General features: G+C 35.6%; 2 protein-coding genes across 2 annotated transcripts in view; one reads left to right on the top strand and one right to left on the bottom strand.

Annotated features, from left to right (window-relative positions):
* Positions 1–3038: 3038 nt before the first annotated feature.
* LOC131152658 (protein ECERIFERUM 2-like) lies at positions 3039–9310 on the top strand. The gene is made up of 2 exons (XM_058104441.1): positions 3039–3569; positions 7896–9310. The coding sequence occupies exons 1-2, from the start codon at positions 3144–3146 to the stop codon at positions 8817–8819; spliced, it is 1350 nt and encodes a 449-aa protein (XP_057960424.1). The 5' UTR covers positions 3039–3143; the 3' UTR covers positions 8820–9310.
* A 4736-nt stretch (positions 9311–14046) lies between these two features.
* LOC131152657 (probable aldo-keto reductase 1) overlaps positions 14047–15392 on the bottom strand; it is a 36441-nt gene continuing 35095 nt past the window's right edge. Inside the window, exon 7 of the mRNA XM_058104440.1 lies at positions 14047–14419. Within this exon, the coding sequence (XP_057960423.1) occupies positions 14226–14419 (194 nt within the window). The 3' untranslated portion in view covers positions 14047–14225. The remainder of the gene's footprint in view (positions 14420–15392) is intronic.

The following is a 15392-nucleotide window of genomic DNA, read 5'->3' as shown; positions in this document are numbered from 1 at the left end:
GATTTACAAAGAGATGCTCCTTTAATTTGAGCTGATAACAAATAAAAACCAAACCTCACACAACTCTCTCAAGGATTGAATCAAATAAGATAAATAAGCAAGAGAGAACTTGAGCACTTGTGAATGAATGAACAAAGATGCAAAGTGCCTAGGTTTTGTATTCAAAGATATTTTTATTATAAGCTTGTAATAATAATAATCAAAACCATACTAAACAAGTATATGGACTTGTATTTATAGCCAAAAACCATTGCTAGCCGTTATGGACTGTTGGGAGCAATTTCCAAAAGAAACTAGCCATTATTGTGCTGAGCTTGAGGCCACTTATAAACTAGTCCCACACTAGTCGACTAGTCCCACCCACTAGTCAACTAGTGCCCTTTACTAATCGATTAGTCGCCTAGGGTGCGAGACTAGATTAGCTACAAGATTTTCTAGTTGGCAAGTGCTACCCACTAGTCGACTAGTGCCCCGAATCAAAACAAGTTATTAACATGAAAGTTGTGAAATTTTTTCTTAACTTTTCATGGATACCAAGACCGTCCTTTTTGGATTTTTTTAGTAAAAGTTATGCCCCAAATACCGAAAGGTATTTAGAAAATTTGATAGGTGCATAACTGAGGTTTTAAACCCAACCATGACCAAGTTTGTAAAAGATTATAACACTAATATAATTTAAAACTTGTCCTTATGAAATTTATTTTGAATAAAAGATATCTTATTTATGAAAACATATTTGAAAGCTCATTTTGATATCTTATATGCTAAGTATGTCCTTTATAAAAGTATACTTGACTTTCTTGAGACTTTAGGACATAAAACATGTTTTGACAAAACCAAGACAAAGTATGTAAATTTTCATAAAACCAAGATGTTAAAAACTTGTCCATTGTGAAAACATATTTGAGTTTAGGATTCATTCGACAAACTCTTAAATTTAACTTTGAAAACTATGAAAGTTGAGTTTGTGACTTTAGTGCAATCTTATAAACTCATGTGTCCTAATATGCATGCATTTGTTCAACTCTTGCTCAAAAATCATGCAAAAATAAAATTGCAAAGAGTTACATAGTATACTACTTCAAACACACAACCCTTATTACATATAATTTAACAATTGAGATTTCTTTGGTGAGCTTGAGTCCTTTCCAAGTGAGTGTCCTTTTGATCTTTCCTTCTCGATGTCAACTCAGTTGGATCTTTTCCTTTGATCTAGTACTCCATGTATTCATCTCTTGAACCTATACTAAACATGATTTGCAAAGATGGAATGCACTAAGAACAACAAATAAATTAACATCATCAAAAAATATAAAACATGATTATGTAGCCCCTAAGGCTAATAGTGTCCTTTTTATAACTTCATTATTTTGAGCCCTCCAAATTAACTAACCAGTAATAATTATGAGGGCTCTTATTTTAGTATAGGAAATTCTCCCTGTAGAGGTGTAAGAAGATTTTCCTTAATCAAGACATTGAGACCTTGAATGAAGAGGTGTCAATGGAGGGGCGTAAAAATGAGAACAAAATCAAGTTTCCTTAGCCTTCAGACAATCCCAAAGAAGATGCCAAATATTTTCAACTTTACTACACCTAACATAACAACTCGAGTCAATTAAATTTAGTTTTACACATATTTATTACCAAAAAGTTGGCCAAGATGTACAAGCTAGAAAAATATTTTAGAGTCTAGTTGAAATTTTTTCTTTCAAATCCAAAGAAGCATTTGAAACTTTCGTGGCATTTATGCTATGAACAAGTACTTTGTAACGAGGGCACTCCCCCTCCCTCCAAAAATGTGAAAAACATGAAATAGATATGATAGTATAGTGGACTTATATAATGTTACAATAATGACTGAAAATACAAAAATCATATGACTTACAACCTCAACCTCACATTTTATACACAGCCACACAACTCGTGCTCCATATACCTCCAAACTAGCTTACTTTTTCTCAAGGAAAAATAGGAGTTATGAAAATGATGTGGAGATAATGACCCAACCACTTCCTCTTAACTCAATATAACATAAATATATTTTTATTTTTTATATAAAAAGAAAAAAAAAAGAAAAGAAAAAGGATTGCGTCTTTCTAGCATGCATTTCAATGATTAAAATGTGAAACTTCCATATTGAATTTAAAAAGAAATAAGAAAGGATGTCGAATGAAAAATAGACTATTTCTTATTGACAGTCTAATGTGAGAGCGTCCAATCAAACACGAGAGAGAGAGAGAGAGAGAGAGAGAGAGAGAGAGAGAGAGAGAGAGAGAGAGAGAGAGAGAGAGAGAGAGAGGACTCCAAAGTATTAACTTTTGGTATTATTGTCAAAAACTATAGAAATGAAAAAAAAAAATTAGAAATAGAAATTAAAAACTAAAAACCAGCAATGTGTTTGGTTAACATTTGTAAAACTAATAAATATTTAAAATAATTTTAAAAATACCCATTTTCATCTTTAAATCAAATAATATTATAAAAATATGATTAAATTTATAAAATTACAAATAATACACATTAGAAAAATACTACAACAAAAATAAAAATTATTATAATTATTTTACTTAATTGTTATACTTTCAAAATTTACTTTACAATAAAAATATTATTGGACATGACAATTGAAAAATAGTAAAAATATTTTCTAATCTACTTTATAAATATTTTTCGGAAATTTATGTACATTTTTGTTTTAATTATACTTAAATTTTCATATAACTATTTTATTTTAACTTAATTTAAAAATATATAAAATGAATTATTTAATTAAAAAATTATTTCTAGATATTAAAATTTCTATCAATATATTTTCAAAATGATTGAAAATTATAAAATCTAATTTTTAATTTGTTCATAAATAACTAAAAATTAATAATAAAAATAAAAAAATTAATATATAAATAAACACACTTTTGTAATCCATTTTTTGGTTAAAGAGGAAACACTAACGTATTACTCTACCAAATATGCCCTCCATTAATGAAATTAACAAGAGCATTCATAGCTTAACTAACACCAGCCCCAACTGTCTACCCAACATGTCCATTACTCTCTCTCTCTCTCTCTCTCTCTCTCATTCAACATAAAGACACCCTCGTATCTTTGTTGCTTGCACTCAAAAATCTGCCCTTTGGGAAAGAATGACAGACCGCAAAAGCAGTGTGACCCTCCAGTCTAAGCTCACGGTGGTGTCCTCCGTTTCAATCGGGCCGGGCAAGACCCACCCGCTCTCCGCCCTGGATCACTCCATGGGTCTCCACACCCTCCACTTCGTCTACTACTACAAGAACATCGCCGCCGGAACTTTCCATTTGAACCCCCTCAGACGCTCCCTGTCGGAGGCTCTCTCGCTGTACCCGCCCGTCACGGGTCGGCTCACCCGGCGGCCCGACGACGGTAACTGGCAGGTGAAATGCAACGACGCCGGAGTGAGGGTTTTACAGGCTAAGGTGGCGGCCACCCTCGATGAATGGCTGAGATCCGCTGATTGGTCTCAGGAGAGAGATCTGACGGTCTGGGAGGACATGCCCGAAGATCCCTATATTTGGTCTCCCTTTCGGATCCAGGTAGCACCTAGTTTCTATTTTTAAAATATTTTTGAAAAAAATATTGGTCATATGAAAACAAAAAACAATGTTTAAGATATTTCCTGTCGTGTAATTAATTTGTAATTATTTATACTTAATACATAATTATTCATAATTAACTCATAATTAATACACAATTACCTAACTCCTTTTTTTTTAAATACAAAAATTTAACATTTTAAGATATAAAAACTAATAAGGAACAACTAAAATAAAATTTTAATTTTATAATAATCATAATAATTATCACTATTATTGTTAAATAATAATAATAATAATAATATAAAAAAATAATGAAGTAATTATAATATTATTATTTTTCTGACAAGAAAGGTAAAAATAGTTTAGTCCCTTTTAAATCCTTATATTAGCTCAAGAGCATCTACGGGGAATAGTGATTATTGAATGCATATGTTTTTAAATCACCTTCTGGCTTCAAGACTACTACATAAGATTTTTATAAATTTGCAAATTGTAATATTCATCATTTCAAAAATTAAATTTCTAAAAATTTTGTCATAAATCGAAGCTAAAAAGTATTATATAACTTAGTAAAAAAAAAACTAATTTAACAAGTTTATTAATGAATACTTTTACATATATGCTTATAAGAAAATGCGGTTGTGGGCTCTGGTCCCCCTTACAACGAGAATATATATATATATATATATGAACAAAAAATACATATCTTTTGAAAATATTTGTCAATATTTTTTTTCATTGATGACATATGAATTATATATTAACATATGTTGGGCCTCAGAGATCGTATAGATATAATGAAATTATAAGGAAAAAAAGAAATACAAAAAATTTATATGGTTTGGCACTAGGCTTATGTCTAATCTAATGACAATTCGACAAGAACTTAATTAATTACTATCAAGGTATAGCGAAGATAGAACAAGACTCTCTTCCCCTCACAATTTTACTAACTCATAACATTTTTCTAATCCAAGAAAAGAAATTTGTGTAGGAGGAAGAACCCAAGGTGAATCCTTTTTACAGCTCACTCTTTAAGCTTGAACTCTCACTTTCACTCGCTCACTCAGATGACAATGAGACCCACTCCTTATATAAAAATCCAACATGCAAATAATGTTTAATCGCCCAATAAAAATTTATGCTATAATTGCCTAGGCGATTTTCCTCAAAATCAAAATATAACTTTGAAACTTGCAAGTTTGAAGAGTTAAATATTCGCACCATCCTATAAGGAGTCTTCAAAAATGAAAGCATCAAGTTGCAAAAAGTCGATCAAGCTTAACTTGAAAAGATAAGCACCCACTAACCAAGGCTAATTAATTAGTCTTGGAAGAAGCTTGAGATTACAACCAAGCATTTATGTCCCATGCAAATTAATCAACTTCCAACACCCTACTTCCTCTATTATTTATTTATTTATTTATTTATTTTTATTATTTGTATAAGTTGGGTCCCACCATATGTGTGAGACCAAGCTAACAAAAATCTCCACCTCACATGCACATGTGGTACCATCATTAAGTTCATATCCTCCACCTTGATAAAATCTTCACTTGTCGGTTGACCAACCACCAAACTTATCTTGGCTTGAAATATAAAGAAGACCCCTGTGGCTTACTCTTCTCTATTGAAAATACCATTATTTTTTTCTCACAAAGTGGATTTTTGGTTTGTTGGCCTTACCACCTTTCACTTCCTTGGAAGAATATTAACTTGTACAAATTTCCTTCTCGAGATTTTAATATACTTTGATTCCAGGAGAGAAATCAAGTTTTCTTTCAAGTTTGGTACGTGCATAACATTTCAAAGTTCTCACAACACTATCATACATTTTAAGCTTGACACAAACAATTCTCATCGTCTTTGATTTTGAGTTGCTCTCCATTGTCACATGACTATCCTCATATATATCGTAAGAATAAAACCATGATCCATGTAAGCACATATGATAAATTACACCACTATTGAGAATCCATTTTTCATGAGTAATAGAATCCTTACCACAATGTACACTTCGCCGTCACTAATGACAATGGACTCTTCTACTTTATTAGTTTCAAACCCCCCCCCCCCCCCTTTTGATTCTTTCTATTTCCACAATCTTTCTTCACATACCTTTTTTTCTACGATTCCAACAAACAAGTCTACCATTGCAACTTTTTGAATGGCTCCATGATGATAGCCTATGTTCATTTAACCATCCTCTCGTAACAAGAGTTTCGTTTTTCCCAAAACCCAGAACTTTCTATGGTTGCACTCCTCCAAAGTTCATTGGCCAACAATGCAATCGTCACATCATCATCCAATTTGAGATTTTCTTTGGATTAATTGAAGTTCAAGACGATCATTGTAACTATCCAACAACCTACAAAGCTAAATCATTTCTTTGTCATCATCTTTCTCTCCAAAATGTCAATGAAAACATTCAAGCAATCCAAGACTTTGGCACCTTTATTCATCTTTTTCCTTCAAGCAATGAAAACTGCAGCTCTATACTACTATGTCGGGCCACCCCTGCACTACATGTGGTAAAGATACAACAAAATTGCAAGAAATAAAAGAAACACAAGAAATCCTATAGAAAGTTGCCACAACTGTTTAGACAATTGTCCTCAAAGTTAGAACATAACTTTGAAATTTGTATGCTTGAAAAGTTCAGTTTTCACATCATCCCACAAGCAGTCTTCAAAAAAGAAAACTTTGAGCTACAAAAAATCAATCGGGCTTATTTTGAAAAGACATGCACCCACTAACAAGACTAATTAACTAGCCTTGAAATGATTTTGGCTTGACAAGTACAAATTTATGTCTCATGCAATATTATTCAACTTTCAACTCCTTTATTTTCTATTTTCTATTTTTATTTTATTTTATTATGTATATTAGTTAGGTCCCACCACATATATGGACCAACGCAACAAAATGGCGCAGAGCTTCAATAAGATAGGTGGGAGGAATTGAATGACCTTGGAGCACCCAAGATGCACATGACATGACAAAGTGAGGAATACCTAAAGGAATACTCATTCAATTAAGGCAACTTGAAAAATGAGAAGGAAAATATGAAGGAATCCACTTTTTCGTATTTGACTTTCCTTTCTTTTCCCTTTCTCCATCAAAATCTTTGATCCGAACATATCATAATGCCCCGTTTGGAACTTGAAAAATATCAGAGAAAGGAAAAGAAAATATAAAGGAAACAAATTTCTTACCTTTGGTTATCAAAAAATTGAAAAAGAAAATAAAAAATATATCTAATAAATAAACAAAAAATTAGTTTTATATACCATTCATATTTAATTTTCTTTAATTTTCAATCATATTAAAACTAACTTTTATTTTTATTAGTATTTGATACAAAGAGAAAAATACATTAAAAAATAAGTTTCCTTCTCATTTTTCTAATCCTACCAAAATTCTTGATCCAAATGGATCCTAATGGTCTGTTTGGGTCAAGGATATTGTTTGGAAAAATGAAAGAAAAGAAAAATAAGGTGGAAACTCATTTTCTATTTTATTTTTTTATATTAAATTATAATAAAAATAAAAGTTTATTTTTATATGATTAAAAATTGAGAAAAATAAAATATTAATGATGTGTAAAAATAAAATTTTGTTGTGAATTTGATATATTTTTTATTTTATTTTTATTTTTTTTCTCAATATTTTTCTTTCATTTTTCTAATATTTTTCAAGTTCCAAAGGAGTATAAGAATTGAAAGAATCTTGCATGCTATTTAGTTAGTTTAGCTTTTGTAAAAACGAAAAGAATACATAATATTATAAGAATGTCACATGGCATTTGGCTTTCATTGCCTAATCTTCTTTAAGGTGCATCTGTCATACATGATTATTTTCACTACGCTTGGTTTGCATTATAGAATAGGATAAGAATAAAATTATTTTAAAATATAATGGTTTATAAAATAAAAATGGCATCATTATAAGGCAAACAATCGACAAAATTAACCTAATGTATGTAGCATCACTATGGACTATGGAGAGAGAGAGAGAGAGAGATCATAGGTGATCATATGTAGTTCCATTTTCACGCTATTCTATTCTGCAACAAACCAAATTTTACCGTCGTGTTGAAAAGCCTTAGCTTTCTCCTTTTAAATGAGAAGAGCATAACCCGTAAATGTGGTCCACATCTATAACTAACCTACAGGTACTTCCCCACCCCCCAAAAAAAAAATGTCATTCTACAAGTCATCATGCATGTAGCTCTTCAATTGATTTACTTTTTTTTTTCTTCTTTGCAATAACAGAATTATATTTTGCTGAATGGTACTAAAATGTTTTCAATTTTTGTTTCAGATAAATGATTTTGAAGGAGGGGGAGTAGCCATTGGACTAAGCTGCACCCACCTGTTTGCAGACCTAACATCTGCAGCCCTACTCTTCAAATCATGGACTGACTCTCATTGCGGCGAAGCCATTGCGATCAAGCCCTCCTTCTACCCATCTGGTTTACACCGCCCGGCAGTTCCCAACACAGACACAAACTCAACCAGCTACTACACAACCAAGTCCCAGGCAAAACCTCCCTCGGTGAAAATGGCCACGGTCACATTCAGGTTTTCCAGCTCAAGGATCAAACAGTGCCTGTCCTCAGAGGTTCATCAGAGCTGCCCTAATGCCACTCCTTTTGATTTGCTAGCAGCGCTCTTCTGGACACGCGTAGCAAGCTTGAAGGCACATGCACCTGGTCATGATCACACACAGACCCTCTCTATTTGCATGGACTCCAGGAAGCTGGGGCATGGAAAAAACCCCACTCACGGGTACTTCGGCAATGCACTCCATTTCTCCCTGCTCTCACTGGACGCAGATGAATTGGAGAATGCGGGATTAGGACATGTGGCGGGGCTGGTGCATCGCCATGTGTCTGGTCTCAGAGAAGAGGAGGTTCAGTCTCTGATGGATTGGCTTGAATCAAGGAAGGGAAAGAGTGGCGAGTATGCACCGCCATTCAGGATGTATGGCCCTGAACTAACATGCATTGACATGGAACATATGGTTTCTGGGTCAACATTTGAGAAGGGTGAGAAACCGGTCCATGTGGCGTGCCATGTGGGGAATGTGGAAGGCGAAGGATTGATTCTTGTGATGCCTTCACCAGAGGAGGGGCTCGGGCGAACGGTAATGGTGACTTTACCTGAGCAGCAAATGGCCAAGCTGTGTGAGGACCAAGCCATCAGGCACCTTGAGCCAACAATGCTGGTCAGCGGGAGATGCTGAGATCATTTTGTGAGCTTTGATGTGGAATGTCTTACCATTTCATGGCTTATATGCAGAATTATTAAGGTGGATTCAACGTAAATGGAAATAAGTGCTGCTTTTGACTCTTTTTCACCTTCCTATAAATGCATATCCATTATAATACATAGTTATGTGTCATGAGCTAAGCTTGTTCAGGGCATACTTGCCTGTGACCATTTATCTCGTGTGTTTAGGATGAGTTTCCATCATGTAAATACTAGTATAAGGTTATTTTCTGCCAGTAAAGTCTTTGTATGCCAAATAAGACAATATGACTCCTCGGTTACTTTGATGTTTTCTAGTACCAGGATGATAATTACAGAAAAACCTCTTTAGGAGAGGGTGAGTGTTCATCAGTCATTATAAAATTCACTAGCTATTGTCAATGTGTTTAGCTTACTTGCCTCCCTCGCTAAACATACAATGTCAACGGAGGTGTTGTTAATGAATTACGTTTGCTTCAATGTTTACTACTTACTTGCCACGACTTTCATAAATGTTTATTGTTTTCGCTGTTATCTGAATGAATGTTAATGAAAGTGTTTCGCGGATGAATGTTGGTAAACGATAGGTTGGCTAGTTAAAATAAAAGTGATTTAACTAGCGCCGCATGACCCTTCACAAGGGTGTGAAAATAGTCGAACCGTGACACTTGGTATCAGAGCTAAGTTCGTGAAACTTGGTCAGAGCCCAAGGTTGAGTTGCTACGTGAATTCAATTGCCTTCATTGTGGGATTTGGAAAGCTTTGGTAAGTGACCATGGAACCAAACAATGCTGAGAAGATCAACGTGCTGGAAGCACAGGTTGAGACAACAACCAACACTATGGCCGCAGAGATGGTCCAGATGAGAGAACTTATTGATAAAGTGATGGGATCAGAAAAACATCAAGCAGGTTTGATAGGCGACATGTTAGAGGACTTTCGCCACACAGTTGAAACTTTGCAGTCGCGAATGGCTGATCTGAATGCAAAGGTGAATCTAATGGTTCTTGCTATGGGGAACTCCAACACTCAGGGAGTTAGCAAGACCAAGGTGCCAAAACTTATGACGTATGGGGCTGCCTGAGATGCCAAGGAGTTAGAGAACTTCTTGTTTGATGTGAAGTAGTACCTCGCGCTGTGATGATGGCCTCAGAACAAGCAAAGGTAGATATTGCGACCATGTACTTGGTTGGTGATGCTAAACTGTGGTGGCGTACCAAGTACAGAGAAATTGAAAATGGAAGTTGTGTAATCGATAATTGGGCAGACTTGAAGAGAGAGCTCAAGGCCCAATTCTTTCCTGAAAATGTTGAGTATAATGCAAGGAGAAAATTGAGAGATCTCAAGCATACGGGGTCAATCAGGGAATATGTGAAACAATTTTTTGCTTTAATGTTGGGTATTCGGGATATGTCGGAGAAGGACAAGTTGTTCTATTTTCTAGAGGGGATGAAACCGTGGGCAAGAACTCAACTTCATAGGCAAAAGATTCAAGACTTGTCAACTGCACAAGCTGTTGCAAAACACTTGATTGACTACGCTGGCGATGATACCACTTCGTCAAAACAGTTGGGCGGAGAGAGAAACAGTGGAAAGTCTTTCAAGAAAGGCAAACCCAAGAGTGGGGGAGCCGACTCTAAATCATCAACCTTGAAGGAAGCTTCATCGTCTCAAGGGTTCAGCACACCCAATGGAAAGGGGAAGAGTAAAATTTTGTGTTACTTATGTGGTGGATCTCACAGAGTGAGTGAGCGTCAACACAAGGGATTACTCAATGCCTTACAAGCTTCTACTTCAGGAAAAGGGGTAGAAAGCGAGGAGGAAGAGGATCATGCCCCGAGGGTGGGTTCAGTGCGGCTGGTGAGCGCATTAGAAAAGTAGGAAAAAACACCGAAAGTTACACGAGAAAAAGGGTTAATGTTTGTGAACTTAAGGATAAATGGGAAAAGTACCCGCACTATGGTGGATACAGGGGCTACTCATAACTTTGTTTCGTAGTTAGAAGCATGGAGACTCAACTTATCCTTAAAGAAGGATACAGGACGCATGAAAGCAGTTAACTTTGTAACCCAGCCTACTCTGGGAGTAGCCAAGCAAGTGACTGTAAAGCTTATAGTGGGAAGGTCATGCGAATTTCAAAGCGGTGCCATTGGATGACTTTCTAGTCATTCTAGGAATGGAGTTCCTAAGGGGGACAAGGGCAGTGTTGATGCCTTCGGCTGGTTCCCTATGTCTGATGGGAGATCACTCGTGCATGCAGCAAGTCGTTGCGATGAAAGGAGATGACGGGAAGTCCCTTTCAGCCATACAACTCAATGACAAATTGGGTCAGGATAAGCAGACACATCTAGCCTTGGTGGTGGTAGACAAAGAAGTAGGCCAAGAGTTGGAGCCTACGACCATCCAAGCGATGTTGGATGAGTACAAGAAGGTGTTGCCGGATAAGCTGCCTCACAATTTGCCTTCACGGCGTACTGTGGAGCATAAGATCGAGTTGTTATCAAGAGTGAAACCACCTACTAAAGGGTCATGTCAGATTGCGCCTCGAGTGATAGTAGAGTTGGGGGAACAACTTGATGAATTGGAAGCAGGATGTGTTCGCCTTTCCAAAACACCGTTGGGAGCATCAGTGTTGTTTTAGAGGAAACATGAAGAGCATCTACGGAAGGTGTTCAACAGGCTGAGGGGAAACAATCTAGATGTAAAGAAAGAGAAGTGCTCTTTCGCTCAGCAGAGAAAAAAATTCCTTGGTCATGTGGCTGAACAAGGTCGTAACCGAAGGGGTATGGAAAAGGTAAGGATGATTCAAGAACGGAAGATCCCCACAACGGTGAAGGAGTTGCATTCCTTTCTCGGCCTTACTAGATTTTGCAGGAAGTTCGTTGAGAGGTATTCGCGGAGAATGACTCCAATGACAAGACTATTGGGGAGGTATTATTGGCCGCAGACGCGGGATGATGTGGTTGATTATACCAAAATTTGTCTCACTTGCCAACAAGACAAGGGGGAGTGGAAGAAGTATGATACTTTCAAGGCCGCACCAAAGTACTATTCGGCAGAGGAGACAACACAATTGTTCCTTGTGACTGTTGTGAAACATTGGCGTGTTCCCTAAGTTATTATTTGTGACCGAGATTTAATGTTCATTGACAACTTCTTGACAGAATTTTTCAAGATATTTAGGTCACATCTTGACATCTCTTCAAGTTATCACTGACAAACAGACGGACAGATGAAGAGATTCAGAGAGTTGCTAGATGAATACTTGCGTCATTTTGTCAACGACAACCAAAAGAATGGCATGTAACTACTTAATGTGGCTCCATTTTGTGCTAATGCCCAAAGGAGCTCAACAACCCACAAGAGCACTTTTGAGCTTGTTACAGGCCAGCTGCCGCTATTACCTCACACAGTGGGCGATTCGTACAGACGAAAGAGTCCCAGGACGTACATCTTCACCAGAGAATGGAGACAAAATGCAGAGTTTGCCCGAGCCTATCTAGAGAAAGCTTCTAAGCAAATGAAGAAGTTGGCAGATCAGGGGAGAAGACCACAGTTTCATGTTAGCTGGCTCAAGCCGTTTAACGCCAACCCCAATAACTTGTGCAGAAGTCAGTCCAACAGAGTATAGTTGAAGACAGTGCAACCTAACAGACATGACATTAAAGAGATCCTTGCTGACAGAAAGTTCATATCCTCAAGGAAGAAGTGGCAAAAGTTCCTAATGAAGTGGAAATGCCTTGATGACAAAGAAATCAGCTGGATTTTAGCGAAAGATACGCAACCATTTATGGACAAAGTTCAAGAGTACCTACCGCCAAAGTCTATAAGGATGTCGACCGCATAAGTGGGGGAGAATGTCACGAGTTAAGCTTGTTTAGGGCATTATGCTTGCTTGTGACCACTTATCTCGTGTGCTTGGGATGTGTTTCCATCATGTAAATACTAGTGTAGAATTATTTTCTGCTAGTAGAGTCTTTGTATGCCAAATAAGGCAGTATTACTTCTCGGTCACTTTGATGTTTCCTAGTACCAGGATGATAATTACAAAAAAACCTCTTTAGGGGAGGGTGAGTGTTCATCAGTCATTGTAAAATTCACTAACTATTGTCAATGTGTTTAGCCTACTTGCCTCCCTCACTAAACATACAATGTCAACGGAGGTGTTGTTAATGAATTACGTTTGCTTCAATGTTTATTGCTTGCTTGCCACGGCTTTCATGAATGCTTATTGTTTCCACTACTCTTTGAATGAATATTAATGAAAGTGCTTTGTGGATGAATATTGGTAAACGATAGGCTGGCTAGTTAAAATAAGAGTGCTTTAGCTAGCGCCGCATGACCCTTCACAAGGGTGTGAAAATAGTCGAACCATGACACTATGCCATGGTCTTAAATTTTCACGAAATTGTTGAAATTTCCTTCAAAATTTTTGGTTTTCGTCACCCTCGAAATCAAAATGGCAATCAATTTCCGTCTTACACAATTTCTGTCGAAATTTCAACGAATCATCCGAAATTTATCAAAATCTCGAAATTTTAGCAAAACTTGTTGAAATTTGAAGTATGCAATGAAATTTCCCCAAAATGCAAATGAGAGATTTAGGAGTAAAGTGAAATTTCTCTCTAACTTTATTTTATTTATTTTTATCGAAACAAAAGATTATTACAAGTGCTTTTGAAATTTATGAAATAGTAAATTTACAATAACATTTTATTTAACCATTCATGTCTAAATTATCATTATTTGTAAAATAAATAATATTTAAATGATTTATGAACTTTATTTGTATTAAACGGTTCACTAAATATGTTTAATGGACATTATGTTTGATGCACATATTATATCACAACTTCTCCACCTCATACACATCATAGACGTATTTACTTGTAATATATTAGTCCTAAAACTTACATTGTTATGTCTACTAATCATTTCAAAAGCTTTATAAAATAATTCCATGTTTTACTACTTATTTCTATTATTTTTTTCAAATCAAAATTTCCATACTTTTGGAATTTCGAAATTTGAGTCAAAATCGAAATTTAAGACCTTGGCTATGCCACCACGTATTTCCATTAACCAACAAAGGAAATGGCAAAAAAGAATTGTATGGGAATCCTCAATACCATGGGCAGGCAACAGAGAAGGTGAAAACTTGAAATTTGGGTAGATTTGATTAGTATCTTACATGAATCTGTAAAATGTAACATAGGATGATCTCACACAATCAGCTCCAATAATTTTACATTCAGATTGCTAAACAATATTCATGTCAACAAGATGAGTGACTGACTAGAGAGTACATAGCATATCAACATAAAAACTTAACCATTTATATTACCTCAATTTCATATAGCATTACATCAACCAAGTGAAAACAAATGCAACCTTACATGTCTTAGGTTGAGACATTGCAATGTTTCGCTGGTGTATCTGCAAATTTCCATGACAAATGGCTCATGCTTTTGTAACTTATGGCACCAGCAACCTCATCAATTGGCACAGCATCAGAAATTTCCTTCAGATTCTCCTCCGTGAGTTCTACTCTCAAGGAGCCAATATTGTCAACCAGGTTCTTAACTTTAGTTGTCCCTACCCATATCAGAGCAAATAAACACAACAATATTTCAGCTAACCCCATTACCCAAAAAGAAAAAACTTCTAATTTTCAATGTTTTAAAAAAGTGCAACCAGGATTCACCTTGAGACTCACCTCTCAAGGCATAGCCTAAAATATGAAAAACTTACAGAAAGCAAACGCAAAAACTTACAGAAAGCAAACGCACAATGGAATAAGGCTTGTGCATTTACAGAGGGCGTGCCTTTTGCACTTTTTGGTAGGCTTATGCATTTTGGCTTTGGGTATTTAAAGTCAAATTTGTCTTCCAACCAGGCTACCAGTGTATAATCATATGCATGCAATAAAGTTCCCCGGAATGCTCTAATCTAAGCATGGTTTTGACTTTGTAATGTCATGAATATCTCTAAGCATAGTTTACTTGAATAATTTTTAATGTAATATGCTTTGATTGGCCAAGAAGTAGTTTAGAATTTTTTTTTCAAAATTTAATTTTTTTCCTATTTTTTCTTATGTTTAAATACACAAATACAGATGTCTGTGTGTGTGTGCAATGTGTTAATTAATTTATTTAAAAAATAAAACTCCCAAGAGGCTTTTGCCCTAATGCCTTAAGGTTTATGCCTTGCTTTATCCTTATTTTTTTTTAAGGGTTTAAACGCCTAACGGCCGTCATCTTTTAAATATTGCTAATTGAAAACAACTCTACATTGAACACTAGATTCTATAACTTCATTCCAACTTAGATTTAGAAATTGCTGAAATAAAGAGATTTTGAGTTGCAAAAAATGCATTCAATGATAAAAGCAACAGTGCCCAGAAAAAGAGTAAAGAGAAGAAAAGGCATTAAAAAAAAAAACTGTTTTCCCTATTTCTTGTTTCTTGTCTTTGGTGCAGTGAGCCCATTATAAATGAAGTATTACAAACACAAACTAAGGCCGGCAATTGTTCATCCTAAAATGACTGGGAGAGGTAGATCTTGATTCA

Source organism: Malania oleifera, chromosome 4 (assembly GCF_029873635.1).
Source record: "Malania oleifera isolate guangnan ecotype guangnan chromosome 4, ASM2987363v1, whole genome shotgun sequence".
Lineage (NCBI taxonomy): Eukaryota > Viridiplantae > Streptophyta > Magnoliopsida > Santalales > Ximeniaceae > Malania > Malania oleifera.
The sequence above is the reverse complement of the archived record's forward strand: the minus strand, read 5'-3'. Positions and strand labels throughout refer to the sequence as shown.

Bases quoted from the DNA above. Each gene is read 5' to 3' on its own strand.
- LOC131152658 (XM_058104441.1), top strand. From the start codon at position 3,144: ATGACAGACCGCAAAAGCAGTGTGACCCTCCAGTCTAAGCTCACGGTG. The intron at 3,570-7,895 runs GTAGCACCTAGT...TTTTTGTTTCAG, and splicing joins GGTCTCCCTTTCGGATCCAG to ATAAATGATTTTGAAGGAGG.